General features: G+C 43.4%; 1 protein-coding gene across 2 annotated transcripts in view; it reads right to left on the reverse strand.

The window, feature by feature from the left end:
* Positions 1 to 21,436, reverse strand: part of LOC108260352 (astrotactin-2) — a 345,742-nt gene that overhangs the window by 25,600 nt on the left and 298,706 nt on the right. For both annotated transcript variants that reach the window (XM_017460589.3, XM_053676996.1), the window contains exons 18-19: positions 20,814 to 20,947; positions 19,924 to 20,072 (exon numbers count right to left, since the gene is read on the reverse strand). In XM_017460589.3, the coding sequence (XP_017316078.1) occupies positions 19,924 to 20,072; positions 20,814 to 20,947 (283 nt within the window). The remainder of the gene's footprint in view (positions 1 to 19,923; positions 20,073 to 20,813; positions 20,948 to 21,436) is intronic.

Here is a 21,436-nt window from a genome sequence, read left to right on the forward strand (position 1 = left end):
AAGCCTGGTTTTGTCCACATGATGCATTGCCTTCTTTTGAATAGCTTTTACAACAGGTACCGGTCCTTTTTATTATTATTATTATTATTATTATTATTATTATTATTATTATTATTATTATTATTATTATTCTTCACCAAAACATTTTCTCACACAGTATATGAGTTGCCTTGGCTGTACACAGTGTCTATATACAAGATATTTCATTAGGTTATTCATTTATTCATTTTGCAACTACAAGTTCCCCCTCTCTCTCTCTTTCTCTTCCTTTCCACAAACATATTTTGCACGTTTCTTCCAGAACGTACAAATTGATTTCCTAATCGTACATTCCGATATTGAACGTTAATCCTCAGACGTTGTGGAAGTGCTGGAAGGTTATAAAAGAGGTAAGTACATATTTTTGGCATGCCACTGTTTCCGTAACAATGCTATTGAACAATAAGACACATGGTTTCTGGCGACCAGGAGCGCTGGACGAGTGAAATTCCGAGTGTGGGTTTTTATTTCCCCAGTGAATCCAGGATTCCTCCACTCCACCACGGACTGACGCAACGCTGATTCCAGCATCGTTTTTGACAAACTTACAAAACCTCGATTCTCTACAGAGGAGCAGTAGAAGTTGGAGGACAGAACCACACCAATGGGCCAAAAAAACAGCTTGCCTCCTTCATCTCTTCTGTCTTAAGTTTCTCTTTTTCTCCATATTCTCGATTTAATTTAAATCAATTCAAAGATTTCTTCATTGGCGTGCTTTCGGCTGCTTTGCTTTTTGCCAAAGGAATTATAAGCTACTCAAAACAGTTATATGAGAAACATAGAGATTATTTTCTCTCCTCTGAGATTGTTATTTTTTATCCCATCCATAGATCTATAGAGCAAAATGAAATACTATTTCTCCAGGACGCTGGGCATATAGGAGTTTTAGTTATTGACAGGGACAAAAACAGTTTTATGGGTTAGGGTTTAGGGTTTACGGTGTAGGACTTAGGGATTAGAGGTTAAAGGTTAGGAGTTAGGGTTTAGGGTTTAAAGTATAGGATTTAGGGATTAGAGGTAAACGTTTAGGAGTTAAGGTATAAGGGCAAAATTGTTAGTTGCTGTGTAGGTAGCTACATCGTACTGGTAACTTTTTGACAGCAAAGTTTTAAAAACTGTCAAACTTCTGCACAAAGCAAACTAATCCAAATCTAAATAATAAACGGATAATGTACAGATTAGGAAAGGCAACATACAGTTGAAACTGTAAGTAAAATAAATAAGTATAATTTAAAACAAACAACAACAACAAAAAAAAAACACAGTATCCCACTTAGTTCCCAAAAGTAGGACACTTTGCCACCTCAATGTAGGGCACTCCACCCTCTGAAGATAGAAAATTTCACCCCTTAAACACTTTCCCTCTTAGAGTACACTTTACACCCCCTCAAAGGTAGGACATGTCAAACACTCTTTACCCTCTGAAGGTAGGGGTCCTAACCCCAAACCCAAAAGTAAGACATGGCACCCTCTGAATGTAGGAAATTATACCCTAGAGACACTTTCCTTCCAAGAGGAGACCTCACCCCCCTGAAAGTAGGACACTTCAATTCCCAAATATAGGACATGACAGCCCCTAAAAGTAGGACCTTTCATCCACACTTTACCCTTTGATGGTAGGATCTTTAACCTCAAATATAGGACACTTAAACCCACAAATATAGGACATTTCAACCATACAAAAGCACACTTCACCCCCTAAACCTAGGGCAAATTCAACCCCCAAATGTAGGGCATTTCACCCCCTAAATATAGAAGAGGTTGCTGCCCAAAATGTAGGACACGTTGTCCCTCATATCTATGACACTTAGCCCTCCCAAATGTCAGACAATTTACCCCCAAATGTACCACATTGAACCCCTAAACACATTCACTCTGAGGGTAGGAAAATTTGCCCCTATGAAAGTATGACACATTGCCCGTACTTTGCCCTCTGGAATTAGGAGTTTTTGCCTGATTCATGCCTGTTTCTTGCTAAGGTAAAACTCTACGCAACAGTGACACTGTCTAAGAAATTGGGCTAATAGGAATTCTCAGGTCAGTCAAAAAGAGATTTAATCCATCACTCACTCTCCTGCATCACATTCACTTGGAAATCAAGGCTAGCATAATCCCAGCTGAACTCATTTACTCGACCCAAGATGCCATCATCACATCTATAATCTGAACAAAAAACAAATAAAGATTGAATCTACATACATCCAACATCTGCTCGTCGCTCTCACCAGCTCAGGAGTACCGTGATTTCACGTGATGCCGGCTTAACATTCTAAAGCCTCGAACAGAACTCTCTAGGCAGCTTAAGGACCGCGATGGCAGCCACACATGTATGTGAACTCCGCATTGTGGTTCTGCAGGGCCTGGTACTTCTCAGCCAGGCCTGTCAACATAAACGACAGGCACTGTGCAGCTGGTGGAGATCAGCATCAGAGAAATTCTTTTCACCGAAAAGGCATATCGCGTGATCCGGAGTTAACAGTGTGATCAAAACCTCATGGCAAATGAGTGGTGACCTCTCAGAAAGCATAAGCAGAGAAGGAACAAATCACAGGCTGCACTTTGGGACATCGTTTTCCAACAGGAGCGTCCTGGCCCACAAGGGGGCCTCGGCGAGCTCTGTGTGTGTGTGTGGGGGGGGGGGGGGTCGAGTCATATTTTGAAAAGTGTTGAGCAAAGCGATGTTGAGCAATTAGCATTAAGGAGACTGATATTACATTAGCTTTTTTAATCTACAATCACCTGGCTGTCCAAAATATGGACAAATTTTGTCAATTGTCCTCCACAAAAACGGCAGAGTCGACAGCTGCTGGTACTAATGACCCAGATGTACTGGACCCAGGTGAGCAAGCTCCCACCAATTCTGGTCGCAGTGCTAGCGATGCTAGAAACACAAAATGCAGGAAATATCAAAATAGTTCCGTGTCTAAAAAGGGCGGCTGTGGCTCAGGTGGTAGAGCGGGTTGTCCACTAATCGTAGGGTTAGCGGTTCGATTCCCGGCCCACGTGCCAAAGTGTCCTTGGGCGAAACGCTGAACCCCAAGTTGCTCCAGATGGCAAGTTAGTGCCTTGCATAGCTGCTCTGCTACCATTGGTGTGTGGGTGAATGAGACACAGTGTAAAGCGCTTTGGATAAAGCACTATATAAGTACAGACCATTTACCTGAACTATGGTTTTATTTCATTTTCTCATAGCAAAGAGTCCCTGCTCCAGCCACAGTGCATTATCTGCGCCATAGTCCTTGCAAATGAATGCATGAGGCCGTCTAAAACTAAGACATTTGCGGACAACTCATCCCCAATACCGCGATAAGCCCAGGGTGTTTTTTGAGCGAAGAGGTAGGCGCTGATTACCATACCCTGCTGACGCACACTGATGTGAGGTGGCTGTCCAGCGGGCAGGTGCTGATGCGTCTGTTCAGCCTGATGGAGGACTTGCCTGACTTTCCAGTGGACAAGAGACCAGACCTTGCAGAGTTTTTTCGACAATGACAAACAGCTCGCTCGACTCGGCTACCTCGCAGACGTATTCGATGAAGTGAACAAGCTGAACGAAGCAATGCAAGGTGCAAATATAAACACTGTGGTGCAGCATGAATGAGTAGAGGCTTTGGAAAGAAAACTACACATGTGGAAAACCTGTGTCTCCGCCGGGATCAGTGACGTGTTTGAGCACACCCATGCATTTATTGCAGACAGACTCTTACATTTTAAAATCCTTCAACGTCAAACGACAGTGCATCTATCAAAGGTCCTGGAGAAATTCGATAGTTATTTTGTAGCTCTAACTGAGGAGCAGGCAGCTTATTTTCTGTGGAACAGAAACTCCTTCACTGAGAACATTGAAGCAAAGCTCCCAGCTATTCTGCCATCAAGAGCTTATAGAAATATCCTCTGATGCCAGCCTGAGAGCCTGGTTCAGTTAGGTCCCATTGGAATCATTCTGCTCTGAGACTGCAGAAGAACACCCAGTCTGTCACACAGCTGCAATGAAGGTGCTGATTCCCTTCAGCACCACCTACCTTTGTGAAGCTGGGTTTTCATGACAGCCCTTAAAACCAAATACAGGGCAGACCGACCCTTGAGGATGATATATGTCTTGCCCTGTCAAATATCTCTCCACACATTGGCCAAATTATTACTCACTGCCAGCAGCAATCCACACAGTGACTGATAAAGCCTCACAAATAACATGCAAGCATTGAGGTCCCAGTCATTTCAAATAGGGCAAGTTTATAGGCTACGTCTTACATTTTTAAATTACAAATGGCCCACTGATGTATTTGTTATTCAACATTATTTGTGCATAATGATAATGAGTCTTTATTGGTCACGTATACATTACAGTATAATTCTTTTCTTCGCATAGCCCAGGAAGCTGGGATCAGAGCGCAGGGTTAGCCATGATACAGCGCCCCCGGAGCAGAGAGGGTTAAGGGCCTTGTTCAAGGGCCCAACAGTGGCAACCTGGCAGTGCTGAGCCCCGACCTTCCGATCAGTAACCCAGAGCCTTAGCCGCTAAGCCACCACTGCATATCTGGTTATAGTAATTAACATACCGTTTGTTTGAAAACACCATCTTTGGTGCAAGCTTACAAAAGTGATAATATCATAAAATGTGAAGGGAGGCCCCAATATATTTTCCTGGGAAAATGGAGGTCTCATACAACAAAAGGTTGGGAACCACTGCTGCGGGAGGCGCCCAAAGGAGGGAGGCGGGAGGCGTCTTCTTTCTCTGGATATGGAGTAATTCTATCAGCATCTGGATTAAAGAGGAACTGGCTTGAAGTATCACATATATCTTACGGTCACCAAAGCAAAGAAGAGAGAAAAAGTCGGAGCAGGAAGCACCGTTACAGAGTGTTTTACAGGACCTGAAACGAATACTTCTGACAAAACCAAGCACAGTGTAATTAAATAAAATGTATCAGGTTTGAACTGAATAAATGTGTTACTCTGGTGGTAGAAACTCCATAGTATTTTACTTTTTTTATTTTTTTTTTTTATTTCTTTGTATTCTTATTTCTTTTGAGTGAGAGAGCTGTAGAGATACTCGGCTATCCATCAGCCTCAGTGTGACATAATCACATTAACATCAATTGGTAGAAATCTGTATTTGTACAAAAATGCTCAATGTTTTCCCCTCCCATGCTTTATTACGGACTGTTAAAAAAAAAGATTCCCATAATAAAATACGTTTAAAAGCATTTTGTCAGATTTACACTGCAGTAAATGGTATGCACTTATATAGCGCTTTTATCTAAAGCGCTTTACACTGTGTCTCATTCACCCACACACACACACACCAATGCTAGCAGAGCTGCCATGCAAGGTGCTAACTTGCCATCGGGAGCAACTTGGGGTTCAGCATCTTGCCCAAGGACACTTCGGTATGTGGAGTCATGTGGACCAGGAATCAAACCGCCAACCCTACGATTAATGGACAACCCGCTCTACCACCTGATCCACAGCCGCCCTAGAAGCGGGGTTAATTAAGTTAGTCTGTCCCTTTGAGTGAGCTATTAAAATAGAACTTGTAACGTATTGGAATGAGTGCATTGATATTAACCTGCGATCTGCCTTACCATTGTCAAAGCCTCTGCTGTAGAACATTAATCAATACCTTCTGACCAATTATGTATTCCTACTTGAAAACTTGTACAGTATATATGTGCTTAATCTCACACACTGTATATACATGCTTTCTGTAGTGTGCAAACTGAGTGAAAATCATATTATTTTCGATTTGCCCAGTTCTCCCAAAGCAAAATTTCAGAGCTAAAGTCTGATTCCCATACACAAGTTTGCACAGAGCTTCTAGAACCAATTGGCATAACACAGTAGGATCCACATCGGTTGCAGCCAAAAGTCTGAATGAATGAGTGAGTCACTTTGTCTGAATGTGATTTCTTCATCTATTCCCCTCAAACAAAACATAAACTGACAAAACATGAGAAATTTCCTCTAAATCACACCACAACACCACTTTCTCCCATTTTTTTTCTGTCATTTTCTTTGGAACGTTTCTTTGAAAGCCCTGCTCTCAAACTCTTTAAATGTTTCAAGACTTCAAGACTGTTGGCAGTTTTATTTCTTCATTTCTCCCCCCCCCAAAAAAAAAGTCTGCATTTATGAGATGCCACTAGAACAAAACAACGTAATGGTTTTTAGACTAGAAATCTTTACTTATTCTTAAAATTAGGCTTGCAATTCCTAACTAAGCGTACAATGCCTTGTCCTTGGTGTAAGGGTCATTTTGGTACAAATAGAATGGTCCGACTCTGTAAATTCATTTGAAGTTGTATACACACCAGCACATTTGTTGAACAAGCAGATTTTCTGGTGCTGACGGGGTCATTTTTTTTTTTTTTGGTATCTGTATCACGACTCACAGAAATGACTTAGTGTTTGACTGTAAGCACACAAACATGTGGGCATGGGATGCTTAGGAATCTAGAAAATCTTTTCAAAAACATTATAGGCCACTGCAATGGTTAGCAAGAGGTTGGTTAACCTCCTCAGCAAAGGAGGTCATTTCAAGGTCATGTCAAGGTGCTTGGACCTGATACCATGTACAGTAAGGTTTTCCACCAAAAAAGGGCTGGTTCTCAGCCCCCAAAAAGCTGCTGGAAACAAAAACCACTGACATAATGGGCTTGGGAGAGTTATTATTTTGTCTATTTGAAAACTACTCAAGCATTTCATTTGTGTTCAGTAAGCGCTTTATCCTGGTCAGGGCCATGGTAGAACACTGGGCGCGAGGAGGGAGTACACCTAGGATGGGAAATCAGTCTATCACATGACACCATGCACGCAACGGTCTACCTACTGGCATGGTTTTGAGAGGAAACCAGAGAACCTGAAAGAAGCCCATACAGAAACAAGGAGGAGTAAGGGACCCTGGAGTTGCGAGGCAGGAATGCTACGCACTGCATCACCTTACCACTGCCAATTTGAGGCGCTGATGGTTTAATTCGATTTAAATATTGTTGTTGATAATTATTCAATCATTGATTCATTTTCTTTCAACTTTTCTTGGTGGGGATCTCGGCAGGCTGAGAAGATCTCAGCTCTCAGCCCAGACCAATCTATGCCAAGTCATAGCTCTTCCTGGAGATCTCCAGACATTCCCAAGCCAATTGTGATATCTCCAGCAGGTTCTGGGTCCAGTGGGATGTGCCAGGTGACATCATTGTAAGGTGCCCAAATCATCTCAACTGGCTCCTCTTGTTTCACAGACACCATCTGGTGTTTTAGGAGGTGGACTGGTGGAAAAGAACTGGTTTGCCCCGAGATCCAAAGTGCGTCGGGAGAGTGGACCTCCACGAACCCAGAGACCTTCAGAGCTCTTTGCTCAGTGGAGGCGGCCTGATGAAAGTGTCAGATTCGAATGGCCCTCGGGGTCCGTTCCCACCTTCAGCTTTGGAGTCCAGTAAAGCAGAAAGAGTAAACCATCTGTACATCTGGGTCTGACATTACAGCATACTAAAGCTGAAGGAGCAGGAAGTCATGTCCTGCATGTCCTGTCTGAATTGAGGCTTCAGGTTAGGTGACAGGTCAGACCTCCTTGACAGAAACAAAGGGATGAAGAAACATCGGATTATGTAATCCAATCGATATCAGACGGGGTCAAAAGATGACTCCAAGGCTTTATGTTCAGACTGTCTAAGGTGTAAAATGTTAACGCAGCACGTGATACATCCTTCTCACGAATATTCGATATTCCAGACGTCCACCAGTGCCAGATCAAGTTACTACGGCATGATTGATTTTTCCCGTACTATGCAAGATCGAGCAGTAAGGTTTCCCCCTTGCTTTCTATATCACACCTGGAGATCTTGCACGATATCCATTTGTCTCCAGGATCTGAGTTCAGAGTGAGCCGATCCGACATTTGTCTTGGCCAGATGGAGAACGACGCTTTGGCCCCGCTGAACTTCCTACACTAAATCCATCATACGACCTGCTGGTGATATAAATGGCACTGGGAGAGTTTGATCTGCACCCGGATCTACGTCCCGGGACCCTTAAATAACCCGTGAGCTCGAGCCTCGAGCACGCCGAAGCTTTGTCGATCCTCTGGTGATCCACCCATCTGTTTTTGTGTGTAGTGTAAATTAACATGTACTCTCTTCTTACGTTCCAGCTCACTCTCGGAAGCCTCCGTCGGATGATTGTAGTGCTGCAGGAGGCTATAGTTTGTTTTTTTTAAAGCACCAGGTATGTCTATTATGTAGACGTGAATCAGCTGCAAAATGTGCTTTGTTTCCCCCCATTGGCTTCCTAAGCTGGCTGCTCCATCCCGTGTTAAACTGTCAGCACTCTCTCAACTATCCACACACCTGAGTGACGGCTTCCTCTAACACTCTTTTCTTTACCCTTCACACTCTCAAACTTTTCACGCAGACTAAACACCGAATACATGCTGGCGTGCTAGAGCAAGGACGGCGTCTCGGACCGAGGAATATTAATTCCGACACGTTTGTAACGAGCTCTATTTCGGGAACGGTACCGTATATCCGAGGATGATTTTTCACCTTGTGCGTGAGGAGATCTAGAGGGATTGAAGGAGGACGAGATCCCGAGGTTGTGTTTTCGCTAGTCTCTGGTCACTGCTGTGGCTGAGGTCAGTGCTGAGTCATTAATTGGCCATCTTTGTTCTTTTTTTGGGGGGGGATGTGAGGTCACTTTTCTCCCCTGGTCTGCTGCGTGAAGGTCAACTCAGGCAAAACACAACTCAGGAAATAACAAATGACTCTCTCTCTCTCTCTCTCTCTCTCTCTCTCTCTCTCGCTCTGTTTTTTTTTTTTGCGGCTTCTTATTTTTGCTTTCTGTCTTTTCTTCATGTGAATAGAAAGAGTGTGGATACAATCAGTAATCACTAGACTAATTAATTCTCTCAGATTAATCACATATATTAATTCCAGTCCCAGTCATCTGGACAGTCACATTGTTACATTTTCCCCATTACACGACAACCTAATTAGCATCTACGCATCTCGTCGCACCGCTAACGACGTCATCTTTTAATAAGAGAACCGTCTCTTCCTTTCAGTCGGACGGAAATGAGATCTGGCCCGTGAATTAAGGAGAACTTTCGGGTGGAGTCCTGCTGCAAACCGAATTCCAAACTGGGAATGATTTAAAATACATAAATGCAGCGGAGCAATAAAGGTCTGCGACCTTTATGAAGCTCTGTAAATTCGGACCAAATTCATATGCCATACGAGTTAATTAGCCGATGGTCTGCCGTCATAACGCACAGAGAAAGCACCGAACCCGGTGACCTCATCCGATGCCGGATTGGACTCGACTGGCATTACATCACTGCCTGTGTGGCATTTGGCTGGGAGAGCGGTTAACACGATGAATGCCGTAAATGTAACCATGATGGCTGACTTCTTTTTTGTTTGCACTCATGTAGACTTGCGTCTCGTCGAGGATACGCGTGTGAAAGAGATGCATCTCTATATTATATAGGTGCGTGTCTGAGAGAGAGAGAGAGAGAGAGAGAGAGAACAAGCGCGGCTGCTAGAATGTGTGTGTGTGTGTGTGTGAGAGAGAGAGTTGTGTGAGCATTCTTGGCACCCTGCCTGCTCTCCAATCTGCTGATGGCTCTGCTCGTGACGCTGGGAGAAGCAGTAGCCATTTTTAGCGATGAGGTCATCCTTAATTAAGCAAACAAAGGCGGGCAGCTGAGGCACTCCAATCCGTTATCTACACTCATCCTCAATGACGGCCCTTTATCTCCTTCTAATTGAATTGAGCCCTGGAGCTCGGCTTCACCGAGACCGAGACGCGTCGGAACTTGGGGATCGCGCACCACGGACAAGTCACGTTGGGATTGGTGCGTAAACAAAAGGCAGGTGTCCACCCCGGTTTGCGTGTGTGAGTGTGTGTGTGTGTGAGAGAGAGAGAGAGAGAGAGAGAGAGAGAGAGAGAGAAAGAGTCAGGGGACAATAAAGGATCACCGATAAGCCGGGGAAGATGAATTGGAGATGAAAATAAAAAAGATCAAATGCCGCGCTGCCTCTCGTTGTCACACTGCAGAGCTGTGAGATGACATCATCGGCATGTGGTGGCCAGAACCAGCGCTTTCTCTCCCTCTCCCTCTCCCTGAGTCTCACTTTCTCCGTCTTTCCTCCCTCTCTGTCCTTCTTTCTGTCAGCATTTCTCTCCATCCCACAATCTATATCTCTCTTTCTCTCTATTTCCATCTGTTTCTCACTTTATCCTCTCTGTCTGACTCTCTGTCTGTCTCTATCCCTCCCTCTCGCCAGTCTCACTTTCTGTCTGTCTCTCTGTCTCTCTCTCTCTCCGTCCCTCTCGCCCAGTCTCACTCTCTGTCTGTCTCTCTCTCTCTCTCTCTCTCTCTCTCTCACCCAATCTCACTGTCTTTCTGTCTGTCTGTCCCTCTGTCTGTCTCTCTCTCTCTCCCTTCCTCTCGCCCGGTCTCACGCTCTGTCTGTCTGTCTCTCTCTCCCCCTTCCTCTCGCCTAGTCTCACTCTCTCCGTCTTTCCTCTCTCTCTGTCCTTCTTTCTATCTGCATTTCTTTCCATCTCACAATCTATATCTCTCTATTTCCATCTGTTTCTCACTTTATCCCCTGTCTGACTCTCTGTCTGTCTTTCTGTCTGTCTGTCTCTTTCTCCCCTAGAGTCTCACTCTCTCTCTGTCTCTTTCTCCCCTAGAGTCTCACTTTCTCTGTCTTTCCATCCACATTTCTCTCCATCTCACAATCTATATATATCCTTTATCTTATATATCTATATATCTTTCTCTATTTCCATCTGTCTCTCACTTTATCATCTGTCTGTCTGTCTGTCTGTCTGTCTGTCTCTCTCTTTCCCATAGTCTCCCTCTCTCCCTCTTTCCTCTCTCTGTCCTTATTTCTGTCTGCATTTCTTTCCATCTCACAATCTATATCTCTCTTTCTCTCCATCTCCATCTGTTTCACACTTTATCCCCCCTCTCTCTCTCTCTCCTCTCTCTCTCTCCCTCCCTCTCACCCAGAATCTCACTTTCTCCATCTTTCCTCTCTCTGTCCTTCTTTCTGCCTGAATTTTTCATCTGTCTGTCTGTCTGTCTGTCTCTCTCCCCATCTGTTTCTCTTTTTCGTATTTTCCCTGTCATTCCTTCTCTCCAGATGTTTCTTTCTTTCTTTCTTTCTTTCTTCCCTGTTGGTCTATATGCATCTGCCTCTCTGTCCATCTCTGTCTTGTTCTCTCCCTCTCTTTCTTTTTGCAGTCTTGCAGCCTCTCTCTCTGTCTCTCGCTCTCTGTCACACACACACACACACAAACACCTTTTCCACCCTTACTGAATGTGGAAGAGGTACTCGTTTGACCTATCGTAGGAATAACAGCCTGTCTATCTGACTTTCTCTCTCTCTCTCTCTCACACACACACACACACACACACACACACTAAACTGGCTGTAAATTCCTAACGAGCCTCGAAGCAGCATCAGCCACATTGAGCCAGTTTACTGTGGAGAAGATTTAAGGTGCTAAGGTTAATCTCCCATTTTACCAACACACACTTGTCATATGATTTGTAGGAAAGTTTTATTATTCAAACTATGGTATTTTCATAGTAATGCCTGATGAAGCCCCAATAAAATACGAGCCAACATTCATTTAAGCAAAACACAATTCTCCCTTTCCTATCACATAACACTTACCAACCTGTGACCATGACACATTAACGTATTTCCTCTAACACACTCGTACCCTCATCTTTTCGACCCTCGTTTCATTAAACGTCACAGAGAGAGATCCTATATACACGAGCTAGCGGTCATCCATGATTGGCTCGCATCTTGAGAGAAACAAAAGGCCAGCTTTCCCACGCATGGAGAGGGCGTAATTATGATTGGATGTCTTTCAACGTGGGATTTGGAAACTCACAATATCTTCTGATCTAATGCAAAAATTTCGAGACGGGGAACAACAAGACGACGTCATCATAAGGGCACCGGCCAAACATGACACTTGAATCACGGAGGGATTTTGACACACGTCATCGTCCATTCAGAAAATCCTCGTTTCTTCAAATGTACTTAGAAGTACGCAAACCTCTCCACCTTAGCGTAATGTTTTAAAAAAAAAAACAACAACAAAAAAAAAAACGTACAGGAAAAAAATTATAGCCTTTCCGTTCCACAAATTCCGATAATTTACTCATTGATATAAGCAGCAGTGTGACAAAATAAATAAATAAATGAATCTATCTTATCTATGTCACAAAGCAGCATCTCACCAACTTCTATCTTATTTATCCAGCAAGTGATATCCAATGCACTGACTGCTCTCTCCAGCACTACACAATCTCCCAGAGTCGTGTCTCTGCGTGCGGACGCCATCTAGAGGTTGTACACCGTGATGTGGGATTTAAAAAAAAAACAAACCTCCAGACTCTAAACTCATCACATACGCCAGAATGGATAAGACTAGGATGGTGGAATGGAACAGAAGCAATGTGATGTTTTTTCACATTGGGCTATCCCGGGAATAACTGGAGCGAGGTGGGAATAACACCCGGGATGGTGCACCTGCACATTTGGTAGATTGTGAAACCGACGTCTGACCTTTACAGTAGCTAGCATTTTTATTTATTTGGATTCGTTACCCTTTTAAACCCAATTTTCTGCGACGTCTGCAAAATTCCCATCCACCAGCTAGCTCTGGAGTACCACAGGACACCTATCAATGGGGGAGGTAAAGCCTAGCACATGCTTCCTCGAGCGCTGTTCCCCCAAACCCTTGCACCCGCACCCCCCAGCACCCAACCCCCCCCTTAGGACAGCACTCGGAGGAAACTACTCTCCTCACTCTTCCGCATACATGAGCTCACGGACACCCACGATTTCCCTCAGGTGGCATCGTCAGGATTTAAACTTGCGATCTCCCGAAGATAGGGTGAACACTTTCCTGTTGCACCATCTGGAAGCCCATATAGAGTAGCAAAGGTACAATAAAAAAAAAAAAAAAAATACAAACCTCTCACTTCATCGTACGAATTTCAAGCGTAAGGTCTAGCCATGTTCCGAGAAACCGTCGTGAGTAGTCTGGGTTAAAGGATATGCATCATTGCTGGGAATCAATCCTTACGGACAAAACCGTTAACCAGAGAACACGATGTAAAACTGTTTATAGAGGGATGGAGTGCAATGTTCTTCAGACTCAGCGTTGGTCAGGACAAAGTTAAACATTTAATTTTTGGTAATTAGCAAATGCAAAACATATTTGTGGGCAATGAGTCAATAGCCTTAGGTGAGCATTGTGGCTGGTTGGAAAAATTTCCGAAAAATAGCAGCGTGTGTGGGGCAGCATTGAAAGAGAGAGCGCGAGAGAGAGAGAGAGAGAGAGAGAGAGAGAGAGAAATAGTTGGGATTATGTTCGGCAGGCTTGTTTGGCCAATCACAAAGATTAAGCTTAAACATGAGTTTTGGGAAAACTGTTTGAGCCTCGCCAGTGTATTACAGATCACGAGTGTGAGCCAACAGGATGAAACCCGAGCGCAGTGTTTACTTTGCAATTATCCGTTCAGCTCTTCGAGAACCTATTCGTCTCCTCGCTGAAGTGTAAACGGTAGCTAGAGCTCGTTTTCATACTTTTTTTTTCCTTCCTTTCTTTTCTTTTCTTTTCTTTTTTTAACAGGCACCAAAATCATCCATATCAGTAAGAGTTTTCAGGTCTGGTCCAGGAGTAATTTGACGTAATGTAGGGTGACTAAAGTGGGTAGTCTATCAGGCCGAGAGTCGTAAATAGGGCAGTAATAAGAGATAATTAATGCTGATTACGGCCTTTAAAGGTTCCCATAATAAAGACTGATCACGCCAGGGGTTAACCTTTGGTGATAGTGAGTATTCATTTCATTCCATTCAGAAGGTAAGTAGGTAGAGGAGCACACTTCCTGGCAGTATTTGTGCTCCTGACATTTGGAAGACCTAGCATACCTACGAGGTCCCTTGTTTTGTCAGTTTTTAAGGGCGGCATCATACACATTCTTTTCATTCTGAGCAAATCCTAAAGTTTTGTTCACTGTAGAAATTTTGGTAATATGGTAGATTGAATTCACTTGGGGATGCATTGTGGCTTAGGGGTTAGCATGTTTGCCTCGGACCTCCATGGTTGGAAGTTCGATTCCCGCCTCCGCCCTGTGTGCGCAGAGCTTGCATGTTCTCCCTGTGCTTCCAGGTGTTTCCTCTGGGTACTCTGGTTAATTGGCGTTTCCAAATTATCCATAGTGTCTGAATGCGTGTGCGATTGCCCTGTGATGAGTTGCTACCCCGTCCAGAGTGCACCAAGTCTCCTGGAACAGGCTCCAGGCTCCCTGTGACACCGTGTAAGCGGATAAGCGGTACAGAAAATCTATGGATGGGATGAATGGATGAACTCTCACTGAGACCAAGGGGTACATTTACAAATCTCATATCTCTAACAGTCATATTTGTTTTTGCGTCCGTAGATTTCCAATAGTCATTTCTTTACAGCTAACAATTAGCTACATATGCTAGCTGCATAAGTTGGAAAATTATACCTAATCTAGCTCATTTGCATTTTGACCAGCACCACCCATACTGCCAGCTGCTATCCCTATAAAGTTCATAAAGGTATCATGGATTCAAATAAAAATATACACAGAATATACTGTATATCCAGGTCCATCGAAAATGAGTAAGTCAAACATTTAAGAACTTCATGGCTTGCCAATTGAAATTCCTGACTTCAAACATCAAGATTTATGAAGTGGCAAGTGAGCTACTGTCGAAATGCCTCAAACAACCTCCCCAATTTCTCTGCCACCCCAACTTTCTCACCGAGATATCTGTGGGAGGGATGGGAATAGACAGCGTTAAGTTTCTTTCCAGTGGAATGTTCCATCTCTTTCTAGGGGTCAAAGTTTACTGGTGTAGTAGAAGTAAAAACTATTGAACTTGAAAAAAATAAATAAATACATATACTATAAACAATTTTTTTTTTCACATTCATAGGTTACAAGAATTAGGCTTGAACTATGTGTTATTTCTAAAAAACGTATCATTTCTATGATAAAAAGCCACTGCACGGAGACTTGTATGGCAGACGCTCCAGAATAAGACTAATAACAAACAAACAAAGAAACAAACATAAGAAAAAAAACAACATAAAAAGTTGGATGGTAAATTTTCAGAGTACACGTTATTTAACATATTTTTTGGAAGGAGTCTCCACTGCCAGAGTTTTTATTTTGCTACCAGAACGTCTTTAGGACTGAGGAGTCTGCAGCAACTAACGTGTTTTACAGATTTTCCACAACATTTCATGTAACTATAAACAAATAAAACGTATGTGTCATTCATTAATAAATTCAGAATGGGAATTGTTGACAAACTGCTGTGTTATGCGAGAAACTTCAGCATGGTGACCCTAACTTCGCTTCATCCCACCATCCCACCACTGATTTTCTTCCTATAACACTTCCCACAAGTGACTTATTCCTGAAATATTACCTTAGACAATGATAAAATAACATGGTCATAAATTGGTAAGTTTTTATGAGGACTAAATCAGGATGTTGAAATCACCTCCCCAAACATTAGCGGTAGTGTTTGCTCAAGAATTGCAGCATCAAGTCATCGAAATATGAATGTATGATAATAAACTCTGAGCACTCCATGGATTCTGCCAAAAGTCTCATATCTGATGAACTGAAGGAACTCTAAAGCGGACCGTATGCCAGTCATTCACGTCATCCCAGTGAAATCAAGAAGCGAAGACTAAACTCTTAAAATTCAAAAGCGCTTGGCTTTTGATGGCATAGTGCTTTGAAGTTCTCCAAGTCCCATCTGTTCTTAAGAGCAACACGATGAGCTGTGAGAACGGCTTAGCTTCATCTTCTGTTCTTCTCATCTCTTCGGTCTTCACGTTGCCTTTAACGATTATAGACTACAGCATTTTATTTCCTGAGGCAGGTCATCCAAGACCGGAAACATTTCAAGGATCATTTATTATCATACTATCTGTACTTGTTGACATTGAATGTTTTTTCTTGTTCAGGATGGATTTCACTGGCCAGGCAATTTGTCTCCAGTTGCTAACGGCTCTTCCTGAGAGAGCGCCCCGTCTGAAAAAGTGGCCCATTCTTTCCACAAATCACTTTCGCCGTCCAGCTCCAACTTCATATCGTCGCTGTCGATCCCCGGATTGGACCACATAAGACATGCTTAAGTCATACATAGTACACATAGTACACATAGTACCAATTCCGAAAATAGTTGGGACAGTATGGAAAATGCAAAACAAAAACAAAAAGAGTATATTAAAAAAAACATTATTAACACATTATTTGATGTTTTACTTTGTGAATTTTATTTATTTTTTTGAATATATAGACTCATTTCAAACCTGATGCCTATAACACACTCCAATAAAGTTGGGACAGTCGACTGTTTACCGCTGTGTAACATCGTCTTTTCTTTTAATAACACTTATTAAGCGTTTGGACGCTGAGTGAAGACACCAGATGGTTAAGTTTAGCAAGCGGAATTTTCCCCCATTGATCCGTTATGCATTTCTTCAGCTGTGCAACTGTACGGGGACTTCGTCGCCTTATTTTGCGCTTCATAATGCGTCACACGTTCTCAATCGGGGACAGGTCAGGACTGCAGCAGGCCATGCTAGCACCCGAAGTCTCTGCTTACACAACCATGCGCTTGTAATCTGGGCAGAATGTGGTTCGGCGTTGTCCTGCTCTGGATGGAGGCATATGTTGCTCCAAAATGCGTACATATCTTTCTGCATTAATGCTGCCCTCACAGATGTGAAAGTTACCCATGCCATGGTCACTGACACGCCCCCATACCATGACGGACGCTGGCTTTTGGACCTGACGCCGATAACCGCTTGGATGGTCCTTTACCTCTTTGGCCAGGAGAACACAACGGCTGTTTTGTCCAAAAACTATTTGAAATGTCGACTCGTCGGACCACAGAACATGATTCCACCATGCTTCTGTCCACCTCAGATGAGACCGAGCCCAGAGAAGTGGGCGGTGCTTCAGGACAGTGTTGATGTACGGCTTCTGCTTTGCACCGTAAAGCCTTAACGTGCATCAGTGGATGCAGCGGCGAATGGTGTCGAGCGACAAAGGTTTACCAAAGTATTCCCGAGCCCATGTCTGGATCTCCGTTACAGACTCATGACGGTTTTTAAGACGGTGACGTCTGAGGGATCGGAGATCACGCGCATTCAGAAGTGATTTTCAGCCTCATCCTTTACGCACCAGGTTTTGACCCGAGTCCTTGACTCTTTTAATTATATTGTGCGCTGTAGAAGGTGAAATTCCCCAAATCCTACCGATTTTGTCTTTGGGGAATGTTGTCCTCAAAGTGTTGGATTATTCGCTGACGCATCTGTTGGCAGATCGGCGAACCTCGACCCGTCCTCGCTCTTGAAGGACTAGGCCTTTTTTGGAGTCTCCTTATATACTATGATTAGACGATCGCCTCACCTGTTTCACATCACCTTCTTATTTCAACTCATCACATCTCTATTAGTCCTAAATGACCCCCGCCCCAACTTTTTCGGAACATGTTGCATGCACGAATTTCAAAATAAACGTTTACCTTCAAAATACCGATGCATTTGATTAGCTAAAACATCAAATACCTCGTCCTTAAACGCTCTTTGTTTAAATACAAGTCAAAGTGCATTTACGAACCACTCCTCTTTGTTTTTATTAGCATTTTCCATACTGTCCCAACATTTTTGAAATTGGGGTTGTAAGACAACTTCACATGATAGATCACATGATGGATCAGAGAGAGAATGGCTCAGTGTCACACACTGGGGCCAGAAACATAAAACGATATCTCCTCTGATTGGAGGCATTGCACAGGAGTCACAAAAAAGTTAGAGGAAGCATTCACTTTGGTTCTTTGAGGACTGCAGAGACAGCAAGGTGAAGAAATTTATGACCAGTGCCTTGGCTCGCATTTTTTTAAAGGACTTTAAACAAATTTATCTATCAGCTAATTGACAAGGATGTATTGCTTAAAGAAAACGTGAGTCACCGACCATCTGCCCCTTCCTGCCTCTTCGGCCCTTCTCCTGCACGAATGGATGACTAAACTTGGCCAGGTCTACCTTTCCTCTTCCCTATCCTCCTTTATTAAATGCCTATCACCCAGACGCTGACTCACTATCTATGACTTAAGGGAGGAGGAAGGGGGCCAATTATGAACCCTGCAAATCTCTTTCTTTCCTTCCTAAACTCCATCCTCAGGCTTCTGTAACCTTTTCTCTGAGATGACGGCGCCTAAGTGGACTTCACAAGATCAACAGAGTCATCAGTCAGTGTGGTGTGGTGGTGGTGTGTGTGTGTGTATGTTTTCTTCCACCAGCTCGCCAGCCCAGGAGGCTACGAGGAAGACGTCATATAGAACAGTCATTTCCCAGCACTGGGAAATTGAATTTCTAAATTGGTCGCAGTCATAAGATTAGAACGTTGACTCTAAACAAACGGTGACCTTCTTCCCCAGCCAATTCGAAGTCGGGTGAAATTTGACATCACGCCAATTTTTACGTTCGTGTCATTCATAGTATAAACGTAAAAGATAACATATGGGCCAATACAAGTATTCTGTACATTCATATTCATTCCTTTGGCAAACTCGGTCATCCAAAATGCCTGTGTCAAGGGCCAACTCTCTGGGTCCAGGATTTAAATTCTCAAACTTCTCTTCAGTAGTCCCAAGTGTTAGCCCTTTACGACCGTTGTCTTTAAGGATGCCTTGACATAGGCAGTGTTTTGTCCATTTGAATCGAACCCTGGTGTGTTTTTCCACTCAATGAGGTCGTTTTTTAGGCAGGGCACACAGCAATACCACCGGCGCTGACCGAAACACCCAGTCCGAGAGCATCTTAGCGAGGTCTAGTGAACTCTAGTGAATCGATGTGAAAAAGTGATTCAATCTGACTGCAGGAAGCAGTCTACTGTGGACTTTTAGTTATGAGTTTTTAATTGCAGCATATGTTTTTGTAAGTGTGAGCTGCCTAATTGATCCAAAAGACCGAGCTGTAGAGCTGCAGAAATGCAAGGTGTTGTGAAGATACACAAAAATACAGCTTGATACATACACTATATAAACAAAAGTATGTGGACATATGACCATGACACCTATATTACCAAAGGCATGGCATTATTACGGAGTTGGCTCCCAGTTTGCCGCTATAAGAGCCTCCACATTTCTGGGAAGGCCTTCGACTAGATTTTGGAGTGCAGCTGTGGGGTTTTGTGCCCACTCAGCTATAAGAGCATTAGTGAGGTCAGGCACTGATGCCAAGCGACGAGGCCTGGTGTACAGTCTGCATTCCGGTTCATCCCAAAGGTGTTCAGTGGGGTTGAGGTCAGGACTCAAGGTCGAGTTCTTTCACTCCAAACTTGGCAAACCATGTGCTTTGTGTACAGGGGCACTGTCATGCTGGAAAAGGTTGGAGTCTCTTTGTTCCGCTGAAGTGAAATTGTAATGCTACAGCATACAAAGACATTCTAGACAATCACGTGCCTCCAAATTTGTGACGAATTTTAGGGAAGGCCAGCATATGGGTGGTCATTATCAGGTGTCCACATACTTTTAGCCATATAATGTACATTACCACATTCCATCACCATACTTCTCACCAATGAATGCAAAAGACTTTCTAAATTCCAAACCGAAATGACCAATATCACTCTGATTCAAATGTGACAAGCAGACTAACAGGTGTGAGTATAAGAGTAACGCATCTTCAGCAGTCCACTTGCAGGTTCCAACAAGATTGTGCTAAAAAGCACATAAAAAAAAAAAAAAAAAAAAAAAAAAACAGACGGCGTGTCAAGTACTCCAGTAACCTACATACCAGTGTAGATCTCGGCTTCGGATGGGTCCTCGATGCGCTTATGTTGGATGATGTAATCGGCCACTTTGTAGCCGATCAGAGGTTCCACATCTACCCACTCGAGAGCCACTACAGTGCTCGAGGGCTCCAGGTGAGGAGACAACCTCAATCTGCAAAGCAAAATGTCACGATATATTAATTTATGTTACAAATCGGTGATTTAAAAAATAAAAAGATCAAATGAATACGTCTTTGAATAGTATTTTGTTCACAAGTCGTTAGACAGGATCTTAAAGGGCAGTACAATGGCTGTCTGTACCAGGAAAAATGATAGTGTATGTGTTTACATGCTTTTACTTAAAGCCATACTAAAAGGCTGAGCAGCAGACACTACAGTGCGTGTGTGTATATATATATATAGTACATTTTTTTCATAGATTGTTATAAATCAGAATTATTCCTGATTTTGTTTTTACCCATTTTACATCTTCTTCCTGGTATTCAGGAGTAATTTGATAAGAAGAGGCTAAGGCAAAACCACAAAGTAGTGCTCAGCTATAATAACATTCACCAAGCTCAGAGTTTACGTTGAGTCTCCACTACGCTATAATGTTCAATCAGGAAAAACGCAAATTATGTCATAGGTGTAACTCTGATAAGGTCATCCAAAAGGCAAAGGGAGAACCTTTATGAGATTTTTTTTTTACCTTCAAAAACAATTGGTTGTGAAAAGTCACTCATCTCCGAGCCCCTATGACTCACAATTACACAACGTTCTGACAGCACGGAACATCGAAGTACCTTCCTCGGGAGGAATAGGACCTGTCAGACAGCAATTAAAGAGCTGCGAGGGCTCGACGAGGCGAGACAATTGGAGGATGAGGAGTTAGCGAGGGGAGAAAGAGACTTACACGGGCTGCAGCAGGGGACTGCAGTTGGGCAGGCCGTCGCTGCCGAAGGCGCTCAGGTCGCAGCGGCACCAGTTGTCGATGACGTCACCTTTGCCCGTGCACCAGTATGAGCTCATCGCGGCACTCTTGAAGGCCTGAGAAAGGGCGAAATGGTACAGGTGAAAGAAAAGCAATTAAATTCGGTGAGGGCACAGTGAGTCATACCTTGGGAAGCGGCAGACTACACACCCGCTCGCTCGCGCCTCAGCTTGAAATGTGGCATGCTTTTGCGAAGTCGAACTTGGAGAGATGGCATCTCCAGGCGCTTCATACAGACATGGGCATGTCTGATTTTAATTGGAAACCGTGGACAAAAAGGTCAGACTGTGGGACTGTCAAGATCTGGGAACTCTGGGGCTTATGAAAGGAGAAGCTGAAGAATAAAGGGAAACAACATGTCAAGCAGGTGATTCTGAACTCATTACCTTTAATTCTCGTCCGTCTACGCTAACATTAGTCAAAACTGCAGTAACTGAATCAATATCCATGATCTCGGCGTCTCGCATTTGGATTTCAGTAACTTTATGCCGGTCAGGATCACGATGTGTCCTGGAGTCTATCCATGGAAAGGTGGGCATTAGGTG

Source organism: Ictalurus punctatus, chromosome 28, assembly GCF_001660625.3.
Source record: "Ictalurus punctatus breed USDA103 chromosome 28, Coco_2.0, whole genome shotgun sequence".
NCBI lineage: Eukaryota > Metazoa > Chordata > Actinopteri > Siluriformes > Ictaluridae > Ictalurus > Ictalurus punctatus.